General features: G+C 40.5%; 3 protein-coding genes across 4 annotated transcripts in view; 2 read left to right on the forward strand and 1 right to left on the reverse strand.

Annotated features, from left to right (window-relative positions):
- The first annotated feature begins 1,908 nt into the window (after positions 1-1,908).
- On the forward strand, positions 1,909-12,155 carry LOC111220449 (ATP-dependent RNA helicase DHX8). The gene is made up of 23 exons (XM_022743543.1): positions 1,909-2,078; positions 2,381-2,466; positions 2,576-2,648; positions 2,968-3,059; positions 3,681-3,787; positions 3,924-4,322; positions 4,555-4,699; positions 4,791-4,997; positions 5,117-5,204; positions 5,429-5,526; positions 5,845-5,992; positions 6,508-6,689; positions 7,120-7,314; positions 7,508-7,693; positions 7,788-7,998; positions 8,100-8,281; positions 8,609-8,749; positions 8,921-9,076; positions 9,733-9,870; positions 10,096-10,224; positions 10,794-10,990; positions 11,085-11,264; positions 11,378-12,155. Exons 1-23 carry the CDS (start codon positions 1,970-1,972, stop codon positions 11,595-11,597), a joined length of 3,669 nt encoding a protein of 1,222 aa, XP_022599264.1. The 5' UTR covers positions 1,909-1,969; the 3' UTR covers positions 11,598-12,155.
- A 787-nt stretch (positions 12,156-12,942) lies between these two features.
- Positions 12,943-24,107, forward strand: LOC111220450 (ATP-dependent RNA helicase DHX8-like). Of its 2 annotated transcripts, XM_022743545.1 has the most exons (24): positions 12,943-13,045; positions 13,185-13,270; positions 13,348-13,414; positions 13,504-13,595; positions 13,761-13,867; positions 14,007-14,342; positions 14,434-14,578; positions 14,775-14,966; positions 15,056-15,143; positions 15,225-15,322; positions 16,165-16,312; positions 16,815-16,996; positions 17,134-17,328; positions 17,450-17,635; positions 17,744-17,954; positions 18,159-18,340; positions 18,616-18,756; positions 18,892-19,047; positions 19,213-19,350; positions 19,625-19,753; positions 19,969-20,165; positions 20,482-20,661; positions 21,199-21,440; positions 23,021-24,107. In XM_022743545.1, exons 1-23 carry the CDS (start codon positions 12,943-12,945, stop codon positions 21,416-21,418), a joined length of 3,579 nt encoding a protein of 1,192 aa, XP_022599266.1. In that variant the 3' UTR covers positions 21,419-21,440; positions 23,021-24,107. The 2 variants fall into 2 exon arrangements, with proteins under 2 accessions (XP_022599266.1, XP_022599265.1); XM_022743544.1 differs by lacking the exon at positions 23,021-24,107 and having other exon boundaries at positions 21,199-21,776.
- etv4 (ETS variant 4) overlaps positions 22,348-24,111 on the reverse strand; it is a 32,479-nt gene continuing 30,715 nt past the window's right edge. The window contains exon 13 of the mRNA XM_022743554.1: positions 22,348-22,861. Coding sequence (XP_022599275.1) covers positions 22,634-22,861 — 228 coding nt within the window. The 3' untranslated portion in view covers positions 22,348-22,633. The remainder of the gene's footprint in view (positions 22,862-24,111) is intronic.

Genomic DNA, 24,111 nt, shown 5'->3' on the forward strand with positions numbered 1-24,111 from the left:
ACCCTGACAGCTCATACAAACTGATACAATATACAGTCTTGATTTACTGGTCCACACTTCTCCCTCCGTGAAACACTTTCAAGACTCCATGAGTCAAAAACCTGTTAGTGCATATAGCACCATGAATCATGACTGCATGAAGTGACACTCTGTGTACTGGCCAAGATAAAAACATAGATAAAGTCGCGGTGGAAGCCTTAGCTAAGTGTTGAAGATTGCATAGAGTGAGTCATTGCTGAAAACACAGTTCTTATGTCTTTGAACAATTCTTGTTTTCACCAAACACTTTGTTTCTTGGTACTCCTAAGAATTTGATAAACACTGCACAGCCAGCTTACAAAATCTTCCTCCAGATTTTGGAAGCTGGCTGCAGGGATCTGCTCCCATTGAGCCAAAAGAGCATTTAGTGAAGTTGCCCACATGTGCACATACTTAGTGAATTTCATTTGGGTCAAACATGGAACGATCAACATGCTTTTTTTTTAAATGTTTAAAATATCTTAAACCCATCACTGTTAATAAATTCTTCATTGCACTATAACAAATTATTCAGGCAGCTACTGCTAGTGTAGACATAATGTAGGTCTTGCTATGCGTCCCAAGGGTCATAGCAGGATCTGTACTATGGCCTAGAGAACATAAAACATAAACCATTACATAAGTTCTATCTGTAAGCTCTTCACCTAACCTGCCAAAATGTGCATTAAATATTTACAAAGGTCATACACAGTTGATACCACGAGGATCAGGAGCCTAATACAGAGAAAAAGACATTCACTCCACTTTGTTTTAAAATGATAGAGAGTGATTTCTGTGGGACAGTTTTTGGCAAATCTCTCTTTAGACTGTTAACAGCTTGTTAAGTCCAGCTAAAGTGATAATTTTCCCCTTTAAATAGGTTTTCATCAGTGAAATCAAATTGTAGAAATGATCTTAAAACAAGTTATAGCGGCATAAACTTCACCTGTCATCCTCTTTTGCATAAGTGTATATTTATGGTTGAGTGGGACACTTACTTCAGCATTAAAGCTAAGCATGCAAGTGAAAAAACAATGCAAAATACTTCAATTAATTTCTGTTTATTGTCATCATACAGAGCAGAGCAATGCACAATGAAATTAGCAGTGTCATCAAGGCAATTTATAAAGATAGGAATACAGTTATTCAGATATATATTTAATTTCCCCTCTCCTCTCTCCCTAGCAGCTGCGCTTGTCATTTCCTGTAGGCTAATTTATATATTGATTTTTGTGTTTCTGTTGTTTGGTTCGTTGTGTTTCTTTCACCAGTCAAGACCTCTGTTAATTATCCAGTGAAGTTTCAGCACTAACGCTAGGGCAGTCGTTGTGACTAACTATCAACACTCACACAGTAAACAATCCGTAAGCTCTCTGCAGCTCAGACTTTCCGGATTAAAAACAATTTCTTTTCCAGCTTGTACTCCTGTCTCCTCACCCCCAGTGAGCAATAACTGGAGCAAGCCCAGTCGCACCACACATACCCCCAGTACTTTTGTACACTTTTTATATGCACTATATGTACCCCCAGTGTCAAATAACTGGAGCAAAAGCCCAGTTTTGTTACGTGTGCACTGGGTTCAGTAATTTTGTTGTCCTGAACAATGACAGTAAAGCTCTATCTATTTATTTAAGCCTGTGGAGTGCCTCCCTCAGAGATGCTTTTGATTTGATGGATCACTTTCATACCACGCAGATTTTTATAGTCTGCCACCTACACCCAGGTGACAAATCGAAGTTTCACAGTAAACACTTCACATGTGGCGAAATCAACAGCGGTGACTGGTGTAAATGTATCATTAAGAATTGTAGCACCATCGTGCGGCAAGCAGGGGCAAAACAGGAAACCCTGTTGCCACGTGTTTCCGTTAAAGACGGAAGCGGAAATTGCCCGTATTCAATATGTCTACCGTCGTTTAGCTCTCTCTGAACAAAAACAAGACTCGTGGAGAATGGCAGATGGTGGAGTTGACGAGCTATCGCAGCTTGAATATTTGTCTTTGGTGTCAAAGGTCTGCACAGAGCTCGACAACCATCTGGGAATAAGTGACAAGGATTTAGGTGTGTATTTTGTGTCTAAGAACAGCCGCCCTTAACGAGAAATCTCGGCTAACTAGCTGCTAACTAGCTGTTATTAGCTGGCTAGCCACAGATTTTTATTTGTTATCGTTGTAAAGTAGCATGTTTTCCCAGTAGTTCAAGTTCTTTGTAAGCTTATTTCTGTAACGTCAAGTACATTTGTTTGCCTGTGACAACACCTCACCGTTGTCAGTATTGTTGTTTCGTCTTATCTTCTAACTTCTAACTGCAGTCTAACGTTTAACTGCAGTCCACTGTTGAGTTACTCTTTCATTCGTTCGCAGCTGAATTTGTCATCAACCTCGCTGAAAAACAACCGACCTTTGATGGATTTAAAGGTCTTCTGCTCCAAAATGGAGCCGAATTCACAGTAAGTTCAACATTATAAGCTTCATCAGCAGATGTGATATGACAGTTAGCTACCTCAACAGGTAAAGTAATCGCTTTGCTTTTCTTCTGATCTGCTGTAATTATTGTAGGATTCGCTCATCAGTAATTTGCTCAGGCTCATTCAGACAATGCGACCGCCATCCAAGGCATCAACAAGTAAAGGTAAGCTATTGTTACCGTTAAGTAATTGAACTTAATGGTGGTCCTCCAAATAATAGCCCTTAACTCACAGAAGTAGCCGTTCAGTTTCTCTGCTATAGCTATATTTATTTTCAACAATGGTGAAAGTGAGGGTTTGAGGATGCATAGACATCTTTTAAACTGAGAGATGTTTCCTCCCAAGAAACAGTGTAATATCAACTTGTATAATGTCTCTACTTCTACCACATAATTGCTACATATCTGTCCTTCGTTTGTGTAATTCTATGTGGTGTTGCTTCATCATCAAAACTCCAATAATGAATATCCATCTCATCTTCAGCCTCTGAGGCTTTGGTCAAGCCGAAGACAGAAAAGGATAGGTTGAAGGAGATGTTTCCTGCACTTTGTAGAGCCAATGATCCAGCACCAAAGGTATGTAGCATAAACACATTAATTGTAGGTGGCATCTGTCTAACTTGTAATGTCACCATTAATAATAATGGTGAGAGGGAGAGAGAGTTATTATTTACACCTAAAACACAGAGGTACATCTAAAAAGAGACATTGTGTTCCCTTTGTGGCATATTTGTGGTGCTATATATTCATGTGTGGACTGATGTGAATTCGCACATTGCATCTCTTCACTTCCTGTACATGTATTGTCTAGACTCTACACTTTGTTTCCCTACTGTCAGTATGTCACATACACTTTGCAAGTGTGTGAGAAGTGTACCTTATAAGCAAGGAAGAATCCAGGTGCCTGCCTTTGAACACCAATAGTTTGCTGATGGACCCCCGTTGCACTCTTGACGCTACGCTTTTGATGGACTTGCACTGAAGCTCACACTAGTCTGCACCTTGCTGTTTGTGTTCTTGAAGTTAAAAATGTGACAACTCTTCTACCAAATCCAGTGTTTGCCTCCGAGTTGGCAGTATATTCGATGTTGTGAATATTTTAAAATTAATATGATGATAAAACCAAACCAAGATGTTAACTAGTGAAAGCTAAAAGCTACTGTGTTGCTAATGTTGCTGTATGGCTAATTCTCTCAGAGGCTACTAGATGAGGATGATGTGAAAGTCGCAGCTGATGCCATGAAAGAGCTGGAGATGTTTATGCCCAGTGTCAGTGGGACAGACACAAAAAGCAGCAAGAGCAGGTAAGATGACCGAGGACACAGGTCATATTTTTACTTCCCTTCTTGAAAAAGAAGTTTTACATGTTATATATAGGGCATAGTGTTATTATTGTATTGTTATTGAATGTGACTGTACTTTTCCCACGTATTCTTTCAGGTCGGAGAAGAGCAGACGCCACAGCCGAAGTCGCAGCAGAAGCAGAGAAAGAGACAGACACAGAGACAGGGAGAGGGATCGCGATCGGGACAGGGACAGAGACAGAGACAGAAAAAGAAGACACCGTTCTCGATCACGTTCCAGATCCAGGTCTCGCTCCAGAGACCGTGATCGGCACAGAGATAAAGACAGAGATCGCGGCAAAAGAAGAGACAAATCATCTCGCTGGACTGAGCGTTCACCGAGCCCCAGAAAAGACCAAGACAGAGACTCTGACCGTTGGAAGGACAAACATGTGGACCGCCCTCCACCTGAGGAGCCTTCCGTCGGAGACATCTATAATGGCAAAGTCACCAGCATCATGCAGTTTGGATGCTTTGTTCAGCTGGAGGGTTTAAGGTCAGTATTAAGTGACCAAAGGGCCATTAACAGAACTGTAACTTAACTTCAGGGTGGCAGCTTAGACTAGTGGTTACTACACTGGATGCAAGTGTTAAGGTCTGCAGTCAGGTTGAATATGCATTACTATGATTTAGGGTGTGTACATGGATCTTCAGTTATTAGACAGGAACTATATTTTTCAGTCTGCTAATCTCGTAGTAAAGTCAACCGTGTTGTTCTCCTTGTGTAGGAAACGTTGGGAGGGTTTGGTCCACATCTCAGAGCTGCGTAGAGAAGGCCGTGTGGCCAACGTGGCTGATGTTGTCAGCAAAGGCCAAAGAGTCAAAGTCAAGGTGCTCTCATTCACTGGCTCCAAGACCAGCCTCAGTATGAAGGTAAGACAACATTCAGCAATTTATATTAGTCTGATATTCCTCCCATTGTGAACATGTCCGATTTCTAATTTCTCCCTCTTTTCCTTGCTAGGATGTGGACCAGGAGACAGGAGAAGACCTGAACCCCAACAGGAGAAGGAACGTGGGCCCAGACGGAGGGGAGGAGATCTCCATGAGGAATCCCGACAGACCAAGCAACTTAAACCTGGGCCACGCCCCTGAGCTGGAGCAGGACGACACCCTGGAGCGCAAGAGGCTCACTAAAATCTCTGACCCAGAGAAGTGGGAGATCAAACAGGTGGGCGTATACAGTATGGATTCCTTCACACGGTTCAAAGCATCAGAAGCTGCTTAAGGCTTTGAGGAAAAGTTTATTTTTATCATATGACAATATTAATACTGATTGTCTCCTCACAGATGATTGCTGCCAATGTGCTGTCCAAAGAAGAGTTCCCTGATTTTGACGACGAGACAGGGATCCTTCCTAAAGTTGATGATGAAGAGGGTAAGAGATCTTTGTATCCTCCCATCACACAACCACTTCAGTAACCGAAAATGTGTGTTTCCTTAGTAAAACACACAAAACTGATATTCTTATTGTTGCAACACATGATTGTCTGCACTTTGATTTGATCTGATCTGAAATATTTGATAAATTTGTTTTTTCTTTTACTTGATGTGAAATATGAGTGAGCTGCTTTGTGATCGGCTGTATTTATTCTTATTCAGATGAAGACTTGGAAATTGAGCTGGTTGAAGAGGAACCTCCATTCCTGAGGGGACACACCAAACAAAGCATGGACATGAGCCCTGTCAAGATTGTCAAGGTACATTATACCTCAACACACATATATATATATTATATATATATATATATATATATATATATATAAAAATAATCATATGCTCTTTCCTGCTGAACAAATTGAGCAATTCCATTTCAAATTTTGTCTGATTAATCCGTGTCTACTGTATAATTTGGGGAAGATGGAAATGGTCAGCAGAGTGAATATTAGAAAAGAACAGATCATTTTTGTTCAGTTGACTTGGACGCAGCACCAACATACATCAACATAAAAAACATTTATAGCCTATTAAAATGCAGTCGCAAAGTGACCCCTATGTCTTTCCTCTACTGTCCATAGAATCCAGATGGTTCTCTGTCCCAGGCGGCCATGATGCAGAGTGCTCTGGCTAAGGAAAGGCGAGAGCTGAAGCAAGCTGCACGTGAGGCAGAGATGGACTCCATCCCCATGGGGCTGAATAAACACTGGGTCGACCCGCTGCCAGACGGTAAGAAATCCATTAGATGTGCATATTAAGTCATGTCTAAGTCACAGATGTTGAAGCTGAAGTATGATTCATCAAATCAGTTTATATCCCTAAAAAACATCTGCTAGCTTGAAATGAGCGTATTTATTATCTTATCTCTGTCTCCAGAGTTTATTTAATATATTTTGAGTTTTATCTTTGCTTTTGGCACTTGAGCTTTAGATATCAGAATTAATTTCGAAATGCAGTCTATGTATGAAGCCTCCTTCATAAATACTGCAGCCAAGTCTGAGTCGGGCATGACACTTCCTCCATGATAGGAGACAGTACCCCTCAGGCTTGCCAGTACTGGAGATGTTTATCTGGCTTCCTGTAGCCCTCGATCTGGCCGGATGGAGTAGCTTCGCCATGGTTCAGTGTGCATGTATGCCCTCCATGGCCCCAGGTGGTCAAGCTGTTTCCAGGGGTGGGCATTATTAGTGAGTAAGTGAAGTTTTCTCTTCATTATTAAGCTCTTTTCTAATCCCCTTTTACAGCTGATGGTAGACAGATTGCAGCCAACATGAGAGGCATTGGCATGATGCCCAACGACATCCCAGAGTGGAAGAAACATGCCTTTGGGGGCAACAAGGCCTCTTATGGAAAGAAGACCCAGCTCTCCATCCTGGAGCAGAGGGAGAGTCTGCCCATCTACAAACTGAAGGAGCAGCTCATTCAGGTTCATCAAAGAGAGACGTTTTCAGACATTTATTTAGATGCTTCACACGGGACATTATAAGTGCTTCTGATTTGGCTCCACTGAAAATGTGATTATCCTTTAACAAGCAGATGTTGATGCTTAAGTACATTTACACATCTAATGAAAACAGCTGCCAAATGTAAATGGCCAGATTTCAGCCTTAGTTCACGTTTTGAATTTGTTTTCTCTGGTGCTGATGAAGTATGATATCAAACAACTCCTGCAGCAATGTGGCAGAAGAATGCAGATGCTGTGATGCAGGTGGTGGTATTGTTTGCAGTGTTGTTGTTCTGTTGGTGTGTTTTTTTTTTGTTACTCATGTTAATTTTATTTTTGAAAAAAAATAAAAGGGCAAAAGGCGGTGAGGCCAGTTTGTAACTTTTGCTGTCTTCTTGTTAATCTGTCACAGGCTGTTCATGACAACCAGATCCTGATCGTGATTGGAGAGACAGGGTCTGGTAAGACCACACAGATCACTCAGTACCTGGCAGAGGCAGGCTACACCACGCGGGGGAAGATTGGCTGTACGCAGCCCCGTCGTGTGGCCGCCATGTCGGTGGCCAAGAGAGTCTCTGAGGAGTATGGTTGTTGTCTAGGACAAGAGGTGAGTGATCTACCTGCCTTATATCTTGTCATTTATCAATAATGGTAGTTTTCAAATCTCAACTTATTTTTGTTTTCTTTCTCTGTATGTGTTGTTGAATCAAAACAACATGCTGTTTTAAGAATCTCCAGAGACCTCAGGCACCTATTCCAAAATGCATCTGTGGTTAATCTCTTTGTTGTTGTTGTTCCAGGTGGGTTACACCATCCGTTTTGAGGACTGCACTAGCCCCGAGACAGTAATCAAATACATGACAGATGGTATGCTGCTGAGAGAGTGTTTGATAGACTCCGAATTGGGTCAGTACGCCATCATCATGTTGGATGAAGCTCACGAGAGGACAATCCACACTGATGTTCTCTTCGGTCTGCTCAAGAAGGTGAGCTAGATGAGCACAGGCTCATCAATTCATTTTCTGTCACAGTGGAGAGGGAGAATTTAAAGAGATGCTGAGTATTGTGTTTGTTTTTCAGACTGTACAGAAACGCACCGACATGAAGCTGATTGTAACTTCAGCTACACTGGACGCTGTGAAGTTCTCTCAGTACTTCTACGAAGCGCCCATCTTCACCATCCCAGGCAGAACATATCCAGTGGAGGTTCTTTACACCAAAGAGCCTGAGACGGACTACCTGGATGCCAGTCTCATCACTGTCATGCAGATCCATCTGACTGAACCTCCGGGTATGATTTTAAAACCTTGAAAACACACAGATGTTCCTTTCACCATTACACCCTTACATCAGTCCGTGTCAACATACTCTCTCTCCCTCATCTCTGTCCAGGTGACATCCTGGTGTTTCTGACTGGACAGGAAGAGATCGACACGGCCTGTGAGATCCTGTACGAGCGAATGAAGTCACTGGGGCCTGATGTTCCTGAGCTGATTATTCTGCCAGTTTATTCTGCCCTGCCCAGTGAGATGCAGACCAGGATCTTTGATCCTGCGCCTCCAGGCAGCAGAAAGGTACCTACATTTAACAAAACATGGGAAATATATCTGTTATGTTCTTATATCAAACCTACCCAAAGTAAATTCATGTATGGTCTGTATCTAAAGCATGCTAGTTCAATGCTATGCTAGGTCTGGATGTTATGTCATTGTGGTCTGACTTCTTACAAAAGCCACTCTACTGACCTTGAGTGCCAGCTCTAAAACAATGTAACAAGAGCAAACCCAGGCGGAGTTTGATAGGCAGTGATGTTGGTATAAAAAAATCTAACTTTATGTATATTGGTTTAACTTTTAGATTAAATGTGGAATAATCTTTATTTCCTCCTTTATTTTCTGTAGGTGGTCATTGCCACAAACATCGCAGAGACATCTTTGACGATCGATGGAATTTACTATGTGGTAGACCCAGGCTTTGTCAAGCAGAAAGTCTACAACTCTAAGACTGGTATTGACCAACTCGTGGTGACTCCCATCTCACAGGTACAATTTTCAAGATGTACATAATATTGCAAACATTTATTTTCTTGAGATGTTTATACTAAAATCTGTCCTGATATTGGTCTGAAACAATGAAAGCAATTAAATGGCTTATTGAAAAGTATTTGAAAATGTCTGGTTGAATAGAATTTTGTTTTCTCTTTCCAATATTAGGCCCAGGCCAAGCAGAGGGCAGGTCGAGCCGGCAGAACAGGCCCAGGGAAATGTTACAGGCTCTACACTGAGAGAGCCTACAGAGATGAGATGCTGACGACCAATGTGCCTGAGATCCAGAGAACCAACTTGGCCAGCACTGTGCTGTCTCTGAAGGTAGAGTTTCACTCTGCAGCCAACGAGCTGGGCTTATTATCCCACACTGAACTTGATCGTCTGCTATAAATGTAGATTAGATATTAAAAGAAAGGAGAAATTATGTATTCGGAGGTCACAGAGGAGCTTTTATGACGACTCAGGCGGGAACTGTTAAAGACACATAATATCTCCTTCTGTCCCATAATTGAACCTGTGATGTTCAGGATTCTACATGAGACATGAAGTGCATTTAAATGAAGTCACAGGTCAGTGTGTGTGTACAGGCATTTAGTGGCACCACTGTAATAGGAGTTCAAAATGTATGCAAATTTTATGTTTCTAGTTTAGTGCCACTTTATTACTCAGATAGCATCACTAAATGTGACATTAACTGAAACATGTAGTCACACTTAATTTAAGCATCTTACTGAATTTTCCCCAAACTCATTATTTTTCAAAGTAATCATAGTTTTAAAGATTATGGCCGGTCCTGATGACTTTATTTGGCCTTAAGAAGTACTGCATGCAGTAAAAAAGAATAGAATAGTAAAAAAAAAAAAAAATAGTAAAAAGAAATTAAAGTTTATTTAAGCCTTGACATTTTGGTTTGAATTGAAACCATTAACAAAATACATTGGTATCTCTTTTCTTAATGTATTTGTTTACTCCACCAGGCCATGGGCATCAATGACCTCCTGTCCTTTGACTTCATGGATGCTCCTCCCATGGAGACTCTGATCACAGCCATGGAGCAGCTCTACACTCTCGGAGCTCTAGACGATGAAGGATTACTCACACGGCTGGGTAGAAGGGTAAGGAGTGTTTTTACTAGGTGCTTTCTCTTAGGAGCAAATATAAATCAGTTAAATCTGTATCAGGTCACATCTATGCAATTTATAGTTTGAATAAACTAATTATAAGTCTGAGTACATCATTATGTGGTTGTTTTATCTCTTCTCTGGCCTTCACTTCTCTTTTGTCCTCTGGTATCACTCCAAAAATATTAATCTTTCATCTTCTGTGAATCTGTCCTCTAGATGGCGGAGTTCCCTCTGGAGCCCATGCTGTGTAAGATGTTGATCATGTCTGTCCATCTGGGCTGCAGCGAGGAGATGCTCACCATCGTGTCAATGCTGTCTGTGCAGAATGTCTTCTACAGGCCTAAGGTATGCCCAATACAAACAAATGACTGGATAAAAATGTTTTATTCTGAGTGGGCAGCTTTCTATATTGTCTTTAAATTTGCTCCTTGTCAATGTGGAAAGTACAAACTGTGAAGTTTATATTAAATAACATTCATTATAGAGAATTCAGCCTGTATTTGTTCTATTCTACTAAGGATGTACGCACTCAAAATTACTTTTATTACTTTGAATAATTTGCTTCTATAAACAACTTGACTGAAAATGAATTCACAATAACCCAAACACACATTTAAGAAAACAGAGTTCAGACCAGAACTGTGTCTTAATGAATCATCCTTAAGTTGGAAATTTTGTCCCTAAAGTTTTGCAGGTTTTACGCACTGGCAGACACAGAGCAGACTGTTCAGTGTGTTTTTATTGCTGTTTTAGTTCTACTAAAGAGTTTATTGGTCCTTTGGAGACAATTTGTCCAACAACATTTCATCTCAATTTTTCCAATGGAAACATCAGATCATACAGCACTTTAATTATTTAAAACTTTTGTTCATTCATTCTCGTCTTGTACTTTTTTTTTTTTTTTTTTTTTACAGGACAAGCAGGCCTTGGCTGACCAGAAGAAGGCAAAGTTCCACCAACCTGAGGGCGATCACCTGACCTTGCTGGCTGTCTACAATTCCTGGAAGAACAACAAGTTCTCCAACCCCTGGTGTTACGAGAACTTCATCCAGGCTCGCTCCCTGCGCAGAGCCCAGGACATCCGCAAGCAGATGTTGGGTATCATGGACAGGTATGATGGAGTCGTGATACCAAGAGAATGTGGAATTTCATTAAAATCTTTTAGATTTCTCATGAGCATCCAACGTGCTCTCTCTTCTCTTCAGACATAAACTAGATGTGGTATCTTGTGGAAAAGCCACAGTGCGAGTCCAGAAAGCCATTTGCAGTGGTTTCTTCAGGAATGCAGCCAAAAAGGATCCTCAAGAGGGCTACAGGACCCTTATAGACCAGCAAGTTGTATACATTCACCCCTCCAGTGCTCTGTTCAACCGTCAGCCTGAGTGGTACGACAGCACCTCATTTCAAATTTTTATCAGTCTGATAAGGTATAAATTGTATAATAAGCAATTTAGACATTAAAAATGGTCTTCTAACTTTCTGCCATTCATCTCCACAGGGTTGTGTACCATGAGTTGGTGCTAACTACCAAGGAATATATGCGAGAGGTGACCACTATCGACCCTCGCTGGCTGGTGGAGTTTTCTCCAGCCTTCTTCAAAGTGTCTGACCCCACGCGCCTCAGCAAGCAGAAGAAACAGCAACGTCTTGAACCTCTGTACAACCGTTACGAGGAGCCCAACGCATGGAGAATCTCCCGCGCCTTCAGACGCCGTTAACATGTTTGATGTTACAGATGCTAAAGACCGGTGCATCGTCCTGTTCCAGCACTGGGCATGTGATCATCACAGCTCAACTTCAAGCAGAGTATTCACTCCATCTGTTAAATTTGTACACTTTGTACATATTCCCCCAGTAGTTCCTAAATGAACCTGTCTGCCTGGGTTTCGGTGGGAATTTTAGTGTCATTATTTTAGAAAATGCAAAAATATGTACTTTTTATAGCTCTAAACCAGAGGGAAAAGGAAAATTGAAAGTTCATCTTCTGTGAGGAGATGCTGCAAAACAGTTGGACTATTTCTTGGTATTGGCACTGCACATTTTAATAGCATGTTATGCAGAAATCAGGAACTATTGAATCATATTGGGGCCTTCCTCTCACTAGTTAATACTTTGGGGTCAGACCATAAGGATGGAACGTTTATGTTTGATAGATTTTGTACTATAAGTGGGACAACTTTCAATCACTTGTCTGTGTATCTGAGACTGTTCTTTGCTATACTTACCAGTGAGACTGTGAAAATTTGTCTGCATTAAATACTACATTTTTCAAAGTCTGTTGTTGTGAAATTGTGTTTAAAAAAATGTTGGGTTTTTTTACATATAAAAGTGAGAAAAAAACAAACAAAAAAACGTCTGAATCAGGAAGTTGACCATGAGTCTGTTTAAGTAAATACCCAAGTACTCGACTTGATGAAATCAAATCCAAAACTGCAACACCTGCCACTCATTTCCACTTGAACTTTACTTCCATTCAAATCTAGCTGTTCTATATTGTTAGTCACTAGAAGATTCTTAATTTAAGTAAAAGCTATACAACAGTGCAAAAGTAGTATGTTACTTGTAAGAGCATTTAAAATCTTTATTTAAAGTATTCTCATCAAAATGCACCTGCAGGATCAAAACTAAAAGTTGTAGTGTAGAAAACTGAGTGTAAGCAGAATTTTAATGCAGCTGTGCGAGGTGGAGCTAATTTTCTCAAATACCCAACAGTATATAAAGTAAACTTTATTTACTTTATATACTGTTGGGTAGTTTCCTCTATAGCAATATGAATGTTTTCTATGTAAAACTTAATTTGCAAAGTGACTTTCTATATCCATCTGAAATGTAGTGGTGTAGAAAATAAAATGTGGCTTTACATGGAAATACTCAAGTACAATGAAGTATAAATAGCTCAAAAATTTTGGAGTGACGTTCTACAAGGTTTTAATGTGTAGACTCTATGTACTGTTATCTGCCTGTTGACCGGTAGGGGGCAACGGCACTGAAACATGTCGCTGGCGCACAAACTAAAGGAGGAGAAGTAGAAATTTCCTGTTCTTCTCAAAACAAAGCAGAAAAATGGCTGCGTTAGACGAAATAAAACGCCTTGAATATTTATCTTTGGTGTCTAAGGTGTGCACAGAGCTGGAGAATCATCTGGGAATAAGCGAAAAAGATTTGGGTAACGTTACGATACATGACAGCATTGTTTTCTCATCTAGTGTGCTAGCTAACTTGGCATTGCTCAGTTAGAAACAGGCATGATAATGTCAATCGACAAGGTTAGCATGTGTAGCTTAACACTAGTTGCTGTTTTACAGCTGAATTTATCATCAACCTCGCCGAAAAACACCCAACAATTGAGGAATTTAAAGCTGTGCTATTACAAAATGGAGCAGAATTTACAGTAAGTATATAACGGCTTCATTTTTCATGTATGTATGGATCGGTTTTGTATCACTAAATCCACTTTTTTTGTTTCAGGATACCCTTATTGGTAATTTACTCAGACTTATTCATACTATGCGCTCCTCACCATCTACAAGTAAAGGTACAAATATTTTTCATGCGCTTTATGTTCATTTTTAGCCTAGGTTTTGCAGCTATTAGCCCACTGTTACATAATTTCTTCTCTATCAGCACTTCAGCCAGAGGCGAACCCAAAGAGTGAGAAGGACAAGCTGAAAGTGAAATACCCTGCTTTGTGTAAACCAGATGACCCTGTGTGGATGGTAAGACTCACTTCTTTCATATTCATTTAAACCTCTGTGTGTTCTACTATTGTTTAGTAGGAAAATCAGCATTACCAAAGATATGTATATATTTCAGAGGTATTGCAGTTTGTAGTATTTATGGAACTATGAAGCTGTTGTCTCTAATTATTACTTTCCTTTCAGATCCCCCCGCCACACACAGATAAAGACGATGAGCAGGTTGCAGCAGCAGCCATGAAGGAGCTGGAGATGCTTATGCCAAGTGTTTGTGGGGCAAGCTCTGATAACAGGTAATTTATAAGTGGATTCCTGCCATTTGGAAAAAGGTGTCTCTAACTGACAAAACAAGAGACCAATGTACAAATATTTTTAAATTAAATTGATTCTCTTTGGAATAAAAACTGGACACTCTTTCTCTTTTCATCACAGGTCAGACAGAAATTCACAATGTGACAGAGGTCGAGATGCAGACAGAGAAAGCGGATGTAAGCGAAGTCGCTCTCGCTCCAGATCAAGAGATCGCGATGGAGAAACAAACCACAAGCGGAGAAGGAAACGAGTGTCTCGCTGGAGTGACCGTCCACCAAGCCCCAACAGAGGTAACAACAACAACAACAACAAGGAGGAGGATGGGGACCGCTGGCGTGAGCGTGATAGACCTGTGGATCGGCCTCCGCCAGACGAGCCTGTCGTGGGTGACATCTACAACGGCAAAATCAGCAGCATTATGCAGTTTGGTTGCTTTGTGCAGCTCGAGGGCCTCAGGTTAGTAAGATAGATAGATAGATGTTTCCAGTGTCTTTTGGTGTTTTCATCCTGATCCTAAACTGTAGTGTGTAACTGTCATTGGCTGCAGAAAACGCTGGGAGGGTCTGGTGCACATCTCAGAGTTGCGCAAAGAAGGACGCATAGCGAATGTGGCTGATGTGGTCACCAAAGGCCAAAAGGTGAAGGTCAAAGTGCTGTCATTCACTGGAACCAAAGCCAGCCTCAGTATGAAGGTAAGACAACTTCATCATTTATGGTTTACCATTGTAGAACAGGTGCTGGTCAGTGTAGTTAGTCAGTATAATTCATCCATTATTCTGAAATTTTTCGATAATGCCTGAAACCATCTGTTAAACAAAAATTACATTAAACAAATGCAGGCATTGATTTGCAAAAATGACTCTGATGCATTGTGGTCATTGTGGCTAGGATGTAGACCAGGAGACAGGGGAGGACATGAACCCCAACCGAAGAAGAAATCCAGGTGTTGAAGTTGGAGATGAAAACATGAGGAACCCTGACCGCCCCAACGAAGTCAGCACGCTGGAAATAGAGGAAAACCCAACAGAACACAAACGGCTCACAAAGATAACTGACCTTGAGAAGTGGGAAATTAATCAGGTATTCACCAAATACATTCACAATACTGGCTTAATGGTGATATCTTTATTGTTTAGCAAATGTTTAAAAAAATGATTTCTCTCATTCAGATGATTGCAGCCAATGTTCTTCCTAAAGAAGAGTTCCCAGAATTTGACGAGGAGACGGGAATCCTTCCCAAAATAGATGATGATGAAGGTAAAACTCTACAATTTTTTTCGCAAGTTTTTGCAAAGTGAAAGTTGTTCTGCATAATAAATATGACGGTTCCCTCCACAGATGAAGACATAGAGATTGATCTGGTTGATGATGAACCACCATTCCTGAGGGGACAGACTAAATGGACCTTGAATATGAGCCCAGTTAAAATAGTGAAGGTACGTATCCAGACTCCAGAGAGTTATTTGTTGTGTGGGTAAACCTGTGCAGATCCTCTGAATATTTCTTTCAATAATATGTCATGGAACTGAGTTGTAACTCACTCAAGCGAGATGGACACGAGCTGTTTGGTTATTATCAGATTATCAGTTCTGCTGTACTAACCTGCCTTATCCACTCTATATGAAAAAAAAATGGCTACAGCAGTTTAGACCTACTGATTTTAACAGGTTAATGTTACCTTCTATATGCAAAGAAAAAAATAGCTGCTACAGTTTTGGCACCAGGAGGCGTAAAACGTTACAGGTGGATGTTTTTTTGTTTTGTTTTGTTTTTTTACGAGTTTGTTTTGAGGTTTTGCATTAAACACCAACTAATACCAAGTGTTAGCTAAAATAGAAATAATGAATTGTGCTACAGCCACCTCCAGTGGATATTCATACTCATGCAAATAGAATTCAGAAGTTAAACCACCGGAGGTCAGCAAATACATAATTTTCAGGGGATGTAAAGTTCATCTTTAAACTTAAAATAGTTAACTATCCAACCAATAAAAAACACCCTAATTTTGAGATGGACAAAAAAAGCTGTAAAAAAAAAAAAAAAAAAAAAAAACTACAGCTTTAAGTCTCAGCCACTCTGCAGATCTATTAGTAAAAGCACAGATTACTTTTGTTGCCTTGTACTTGTTCATCCTTATTTATTTTACATTAAGTAGACTGTACCCGGAAGTACATTGGGATCTATAAGCTTGTGCTGTAAACACTGTTGCAGTTTGACAAAATGTTTCCTGTAGTTTCTCTACGTTCATACCAACAATTGTTCTGATTTTGTCCATTAGAATCCAGACGGCTCCCTTTCCCAGGCAGCCATGATGCAGAGCGCACTGGCTAAGGAGAGGCGGGAGCTGAAGCAGGCGGCTCGCGCAGCAGAGATGGACTGCATCCCTACTGGTCTCAACAAGAACTGGATAGACCCAATGCCTGATTGTAAGAACCTAGACTACACATTTCTCATGATTCAGCAAATACTTTTTAAATGAGGCTGTAGATTTAAATGTGTGTAACCCTTAAATTTAAATCTTAAAGCTTCGATCAGAAACTAATTACGAGACAAAAACAATCCATGTTGTGTTGGTGAAATTTGGGAAATAAAATTCATCTGTCCTGTGCCAGGCCTCTTACACTGTTTCACTGTGACCATGTCATGGCTGGAGATGGTTATCTAGCTTCACTATGAATTTATTCTGGCACACACAGACACAATGCACTGCGTCTCTGTCTTCCATAGCCTGAGGAGATATCAGAGGCTTTACAAGTTCCTTCCGGCTGGTCACTACCTCTGACTCATAGTTTAATATAAAAAGATCTAGTTGGGAAGTTCATTATCGTCGCAGTTCATCTTAATTAAACAAAATGGTAGATTGTAGGAGGTTGGGATGAATCTTGCCGGAACTGAACATCTCACGACTTGCTGTTGCTCTTCTTATAGATGAAGGAAGGCAGATCGCTGCCAACATGAGAGGCATCGGCGCTATGCCTATCGATCTTCCAGAGTGGAAGAGATACGCCTTAGGAGGGAACCAGGTGTCGTATGGCAAGAAGACAGAGCTCTCCATCCTGCAGCAGAGAGAGAGTCTGCCTATTTTCAAGCTTAAGGAACAGCTCACTCAGGTATGAGCAGTGGTGAGATCACATTCAGAGCATTACTTTATTTAAGTGATGAAATGATTGGGAAAGCGAATGAGACAGAAGGTGCTGAACTCCACCTGAACCCACTTTACTTACTGATTCATTCTCTCTCCTGACAGGCTGTTCATGATAATCAGATCTTGATTGTAGTCGGAGAAACCGGGTCAGGTAAGACCACACAGATCACTCAGTACCTGGCAGAGGCAGGCTACACCTCCCGGGGAAAGATTGGCTGTACGCAGCCCCGTCGTGTTGCCGCCATGTCAGTGGCCAAGAGAGTCTCTGAGGAGTATGGATGTCGTCTAGGCCAAGAGGTCAGTGACCTTAGTGAGAGCTGTTCCTCTCATTTGTAGCATTTATCAATTTCAAACTAGTTGCAGTTTTTTAAGATATCCTTCATCTTGCCTCTTATATATTTTTTTACCTTCATTTTAGGTGGGTTACACCATTCGTTTTGAGGACTGCACCAGTACGGAGACAGTAATCAAGTACATGACCCATGGTATGCTGCAGAGAGAGTGTCTGGTGGACCCGGACATGAGCCAGTATTCCCTCATTATGCTAGACGAGGCCCACGAGAGAACAATCCACACTGACGTGCTGTTCGGCCTCCTCAAGAAGGTATTTCACATTCTACAAACCATATGAAATTTTTCAAGAATAGTCACTGACCTAATTCCATACCAACAAAGCGTTTTCACGTGTAATAACTTTCTCTGTCTCTTGTAGACGATACAGAAGCGCAAAGACATGAAGCTGATCGTGTCCTCTGCTACACTGGATGCTGTCAAATTCTCCCAGTATTTCTTTGAAGCTCCCATCTTCACCATCCCAGGAAGAACCTTCCCAGTGGAGATTCTCTATACCAAAGAGCCTGAGACGGACTACCTGGATGCCAGTCTCATCACTGTCATGCAGATCCATTTAACAGAGCCCCCAGGTATGGTTTCTGAAATAGGATTCTCTAAGCCATCTTGAATTTAAGGTCACTGTTGTCCCGGTGACAACAGTCATGTTTTAAGATATTCTATACTTGTGTTGTTTTGTACATAAGAAACCTAGTAGTATCTCTATTGGGAAAAATGAATTTGCATCAGCTGTCATGTTTAAATAAAATCCTTTTTTCTCCCTGTCTTTTTCTCAGGTGACGTCCTGGTGTTTCTGACTGGACAGGAAGAGATCGACACGGCCTGTGAGATCCTGTACGAGCGAATGAAGTCACTGGGGCCTGATGTTCCTGAGCTGATTATTCTGCCAGTTTATTCTGCCCTGCCCAGTGAGATGCAGACCAGGATCTTTGATCCTGCGCCTCCAGGCAGCAGAAAGGTAATATGCAGGATAAAATTAGGACTAGTTTTACTGGTTAAAACCAGTTCCAGTTTTATTCAAATTCTAAAAAATACACTTCTCTAATGAATATAGTATGATAAGTGAGACTGTCACTCATTATAACACTATCTTTCTTTATTAGAATTCAAATATAGTCAACTTGAGATGACAAAATTGCCTTTTAGTAAAGTCTAGAACAGAGCAAATAGGTATTACATGCATCCACCATATAAATGAATTTGCTAACTTTTGTTTCTTTTGCTCACAACTAGGTCATCATTGCCACAAACATTGCTGAGACGTCTCTGACTATTGATGGAATCTACTACGTGGTGGATCCTGGTTTTGTTAAGCAGATCGTGTACAATTCCAAGACCGGCATTGACCAGCTTGTGGTGACTCCCATATCACAGGTCATTCATTTTAACACAATCTCAGTGTTTTTTATTCTAAGCTGATGAAATGAAAAAGCATCATTGGTTAGTGATTTGTTAGATGGACATCTCTTTCCTCATTAGTCCTTTAATAACCTCCTGGTTTCTTTTCAGGCCCAGGCCAAGCAGAGGTCAGGTCGAGCCGGCAGAACAGGCCCGGGGAAATGTTACAGGCTCTACACTGAGAGAGCCTACAGAGATGAGATGCTGACGACCAATGTGCCTGAGATCCAGAGAACCAACTTGGCCAGCACTGTGCTGTCTCTGAAGGTACAGTCCTTTTTGATCACACCTCCACAAATCAGTGGCTGTCTTTTTTTTTTTTTTTAGTTTTAGTTTTTTAGAAGTGGGCTGCTTTTGCCTCTGCTGGAAATCCGTCGTAAGAAATTTTAATTTGATTTCTCATTTCCTCCTGTGCTCTACTCACCTCCCTAGGCCATGGGTATTAATGACCTTCTGGCGTTCGACTTCATGGATGCTCCTCCCATGGAGACTCTGATCATAGCCATGGAGCAGCTTTACACTCTGGGAGCTCTGGATGATGAAGGATTACTCACACGGCTGGGTAGAAGGGTGAGAAGAATAGGAATAATTGCATTTATTATATTGGTGACAGCTATATTTATTGTATTGGTAGAGTCAGTGTGTGGTCTTAAAGAGCTTGAATCATCTAGAGAATAGATTTGTCCATTTTGTCCTTTGCTCCTTGTCTATGAAGTTAACTTATTGTACTGATCACTAGTTGTTGTCAATGTCAGGTTTACCTGTTTGTGTATGAGGTCCCCACACTTAACATGTTTTATATTACCTTCAAAATTGTGTTTTCCCACCTGTCTCTGTGGTTCAGATGGCGGAGTTCCCTCTGGAGCCCATGCTGTGTAAGATGTTGATCATGTCCGTCCATCTGGGCTGCAGCGAGGAGATGCTCACCATCGTCTCCATGTTGTCTGTTCAGAACATCTTTTATAGACCAAAGGTATGCAGCTAACACCTGATTTGACTTCAGTCTCATTCAGATCAGAATTACTTCTATAACACATACAAATACTTCCTTCATGAAAATTAACAATATTTTTTTTCGGGGGGGGGGGGGCATGATTAAAAGAAACAACACCTCTGTGAAATAACACACATATCAGACTCTGTTTCCTCAAAAAAACAAAAAACAAAATTCAGTCCTTCTATTTGCAGGACAAACAGGCCCAGGCTGACCAGAGGAAGACAAAGTTTTTCCAGCCGGAGGGAGACCACCTTACACTGTTGGCTGTCTACAACTCCTGGAAGAACAACAAGTTCTCCAACCCCTGGTGTTTTGAGAACTTCATTCAGGCTCGCTCATTAAAGAGAGCTCAGGACATCCGCAAGCAGATGCTGAGCATCATGGACAGGTAGTCTGCATATGAAATTTAACTGTGCTTTAACCATTTGATCTCCCCCTGTGTATTTCTTGTACTAAATAGAGCATGGTATTGAATTCCACTGAGTAACACTGATATAATTTAAAACAGAGACCATATTTTACTTTATAAAATGTGGAAATGGTAATTGATGTATAAAGATATGCGGCAATGTACTTTTAATATATGTCAAGTCTGAGGTAAACAATCACTCAGTAATTAACCTCAATCAAACTATATAATCTGTACAATGTCTTATGAAAAACTACAGGTATACAAATATTAAATGAGACTAAATATTTCTTAGACACAAGCTGGACGTGGTGTCTTGTGGGAAAAGTACGATGCGGGTCCAGAAAGCTATTTGCAGCGGTTACTTCAGGAACGCAGCCAGGAAGCACCCTCAGGACGGGTACCGTACCCTGATTGACCAGCAGGTGGTGTACCTCCACCCCTCCAGCACTCTGTTCAACCGCCAGCCGGAGTGGTGAGTCCTCATTGTTGACAAGATTTTAATCCATATCCCAAAAAACATTGTTTGAGTCTTACTTAGAGCTGTTCTGGTTGTGTCTTCCTGCAGCTTGAGTGATCAATTTGTATGGATTTCTTGTATAATCATCATTATTGCTGAAATGATTAATCAACAGGAAATTAACCAGCTTGTCACTCTTTAGCATTTACTGTTTTTCTTTGTGTAGTTAGAATATCTTTGGGCTTTTATATTTTACTGTTTTCTGATTAATCCATAGATCTGAAAAAAAGAATCCATGAATATAGATAAAACTAATGATGGTTTTCATTAGCGATTAATGATATGGTGATATTTTCTTAACTAATTGATTAACTGAACTGACTGAAATTATTGGTTTATTAAAATAGTTTCCGATTAATTTTCCATCTGTGGACAAATGTATTAAACGACTAATCATTTCAGCTGTATTAGTCATTTATTATTGAAACTAATCATTAGTTGCAACCCTAATCATTATTAACTGTATTTCTGTCCTTGTTATTCTTTCTTCAGGCTTGTGTACCATGAGCTGGTGTTGACCACCAAGGAGTACATGCGGGAGGTGACTACCATCGACCCTCGCTGGCTGGTGGAGTTCGCCCCGGCTTTCTTCAGAGTTGGTGACCCAACACGCCTCAGCCGGCAGAAGAGGATGCAGAAACTGGAGCCTCTCTACAGCCGCTACGAGGAGCCCAACGCATGGAGGATCTCCCGGGCCTTTAGACGACGCTGAGGATGCTTCAGGCTTATACCAGGTGGACATACTGTGTAGAACAAACGGCTGAAAAAGACACTTTGGTCTCATATTTTTAATTTTGCGTTGCCAAAGCTAAAACTTCGACCAAACCTTAATAAATTGTCTTATGGAATAGGAATGTTTTAATATTTAACTTTCTTTATTCACTTCAGTAATACTTAAATTAGCCATGTTAGCTATGTCATTACCATTGTTAGATATTAACACCTGAACTGGTTAACATTTCCTATATTGTATTTTCTATGAAATGTTTAATGTTTAAATAATTTAGAAATGTTTTTAATCATTGACGTTAGTTTTTCATCATTTCGGATAAACACGGGATGCAATCTTATCTGCTGCTGCGTTTTAACTCTTCACCGTCTTGTTTGCATGAATATTGGCAAATATGAAATATTTATTTGATGCGTGCGGTAGATGTGTTAAGACCAAATGCTGTTTCGGTTAAAGTAATAGTTTCAAATGTTGTGAAACTTGCTCATCTGCTTTCTTTTAGAGTTAGATGAGAGAATTTATGCCACTTTCCTGTCTGTGTGGTAATATGACGATACTGCTAGTAGCCGGTTAGCTTAGCAGAATGGCTGGAAATCCTTGCCAACACCAGAGTGTAAAAGTGAGTGAGGCTAGCTGTTTACTGTCTTTATGGTAAGCTAAGCTAACCGATTGCTAGTTTAATATTTACCACACAGAGATGAGAGTGGTGTCAATCTTCTCATCCCTCGGGTAGAAAGTGAATCAGCATGTGTCTTAAAATGGTAAATTTAAACAGCCTGAGCAGTTAAATCACATATTTATAAAAACAGGTTTTGCCCACCATAATCCTCCTCGCTTGTAAAAAGGTGAAAGTACCCACATGTGGCTCACAACAAAAACACAGAAAAGAATAGTCCGGACTTCAGTTTGGGTATTATTATGGGTATTTATTAAGCAATCTCTTCAACCACAGTCATGTTTATGGATTGAATAGGCCTCAGATGTGAGAGGAATGCAGCTCTTAAAAACAAAACAAAACAAAAAAAAAATCCCTAATGAGATTAATTTAAAACAAAAACACCATAGCCTTATATACAAGTGGATGGGGTGGGCATGTGCAAGAGGTGCATGGGGTTTCGGGGTGTGTATGATGATGGGTAGGTACAACAGGAAGATTTCTGAAGGCGGGGAGAAAGGAGAGAGAGTCGGGGGCTGGCTTTAGTACATGTAGCCTTTGGAGTAGGGCTGGGGGCCCATGTTTTGGGGGGCTTGTTCCGTGGTGTAGGGCACTCCCTCGTCCAGGTGGGACAGGGGCACTGTGTCCTCCTCGTTGACGTAGCGCTCAAACTCGGCCTTCAGGCTGGGCCGCTGATTGTCGGGGAAGGCCAGGGAGATGAGGGCCTCGGGCTCACAAACAAACTTGTAAACATAGCGCTCCCCTGCCACCTGGAGAGAGAGAGGGGAGGGCTTGAGTCATATAGGAATGCATGTTAAAAAAACAAAAAAACTAAGCTCTTTTTTTTTCCCCAGGTAAGCAGACTTTTCAGTTGCCTGTTTGAGTTGCATAGGTGTGTAACACAAATCTTACTGTCTGTCTATATTTAGATATCCAGTAGAGGATCAGATCTGCGTCACAAAAGTGCAGTGACCCAGTTATCGTCTGACAAAAGCCACTCAGCTGTGATTGATGGTGATTTTAGTGAGATTAATAAACATTTAATTTGACTCATACCGTACGCCATTACACAAATATGGCCACTGCAACTCTTTTAAACTTACTTCTTTCTACAAATGTACACATTAATGTGTATCTTCTAAACCTCAGCTGATGTGCAATTATGAAATGAGACTAAGGTTGATGCTTGATGCCTAAGAGATTGAGTAAATGTATTACCCTTTTCTAATAAGTAACTCTAAACTCAGGGAATTCATCATTTAAAGTTTGTCCTTTTCTCTCAATATTATAGTATTTTAAACTTTTCTGTTGCGCAAACCTTAAGTTTGCTTAAGTTTCCTTCCATATGTATTCATAGTAGGATAACTAGAACAGGTCCACTTATATGATTTTATACTATGCTTTCTACTTTATAAAGTGATTATAAATTGTAATTATTGGCTTTTTAAGGGTTAATGATTTATAAGGACAACTTTTGGGTTGCCAGTTTGTGGAAAATGTCTCTTAACTGGTGTTTATCCTCCTCCAACTAAATTTGCATTTGTCTTCTTGGCTTGCACTTAAATCCACGACCCCTCCAACGAACCAGTCAACCACTTACTTTCTGGAAAAGTTGCGCAAAGCATCTGGATCACAGTCCATTTATTCGTGGCTTGTTTACAACTGCACACTTGATTGGCTGTTGTAAAAACCTTTTATGCATGACTTTCTAACATTTATAACTGCAGACCTGATGGCCTAGTAAAAGGTAAGAAACCCTTGAGGATTGAAAGTGTCATACAGGAGGATGAGGGTAGGTTTCCTTATTGTTTCCTTAAATGTAACTGACCTATTAACTTTTTTTTAAAACCATTAGTTACAACTTATAAACCTTTTACAAAGCGTGCCATGTTGGAAAGTGATACTATAAAGTGAACCATGATATAACTTGAGGTTTTGTGGACATTAATGGCAAAATTTAGAAGATTATAATACCTGAAACATAAGGACAATATTAATAGTAATATAAAAAGGATGTGTT

Source organism: Seriola dumerili, unplaced genomic scaffold (genome assembly GCF_002260705.1).
Source record: "Seriola dumerili isolate Sdu_G_001 unplaced genomic scaffold, Sdu_1.0 BDQW01000068.1, whole genome shotgun sequence".
In the NCBI taxonomy this organism is placed as follows: Eukaryota; Metazoa; Chordata; class Actinopteri; order Carangiformes; family Carangidae; genus Seriola; species Seriola dumerili.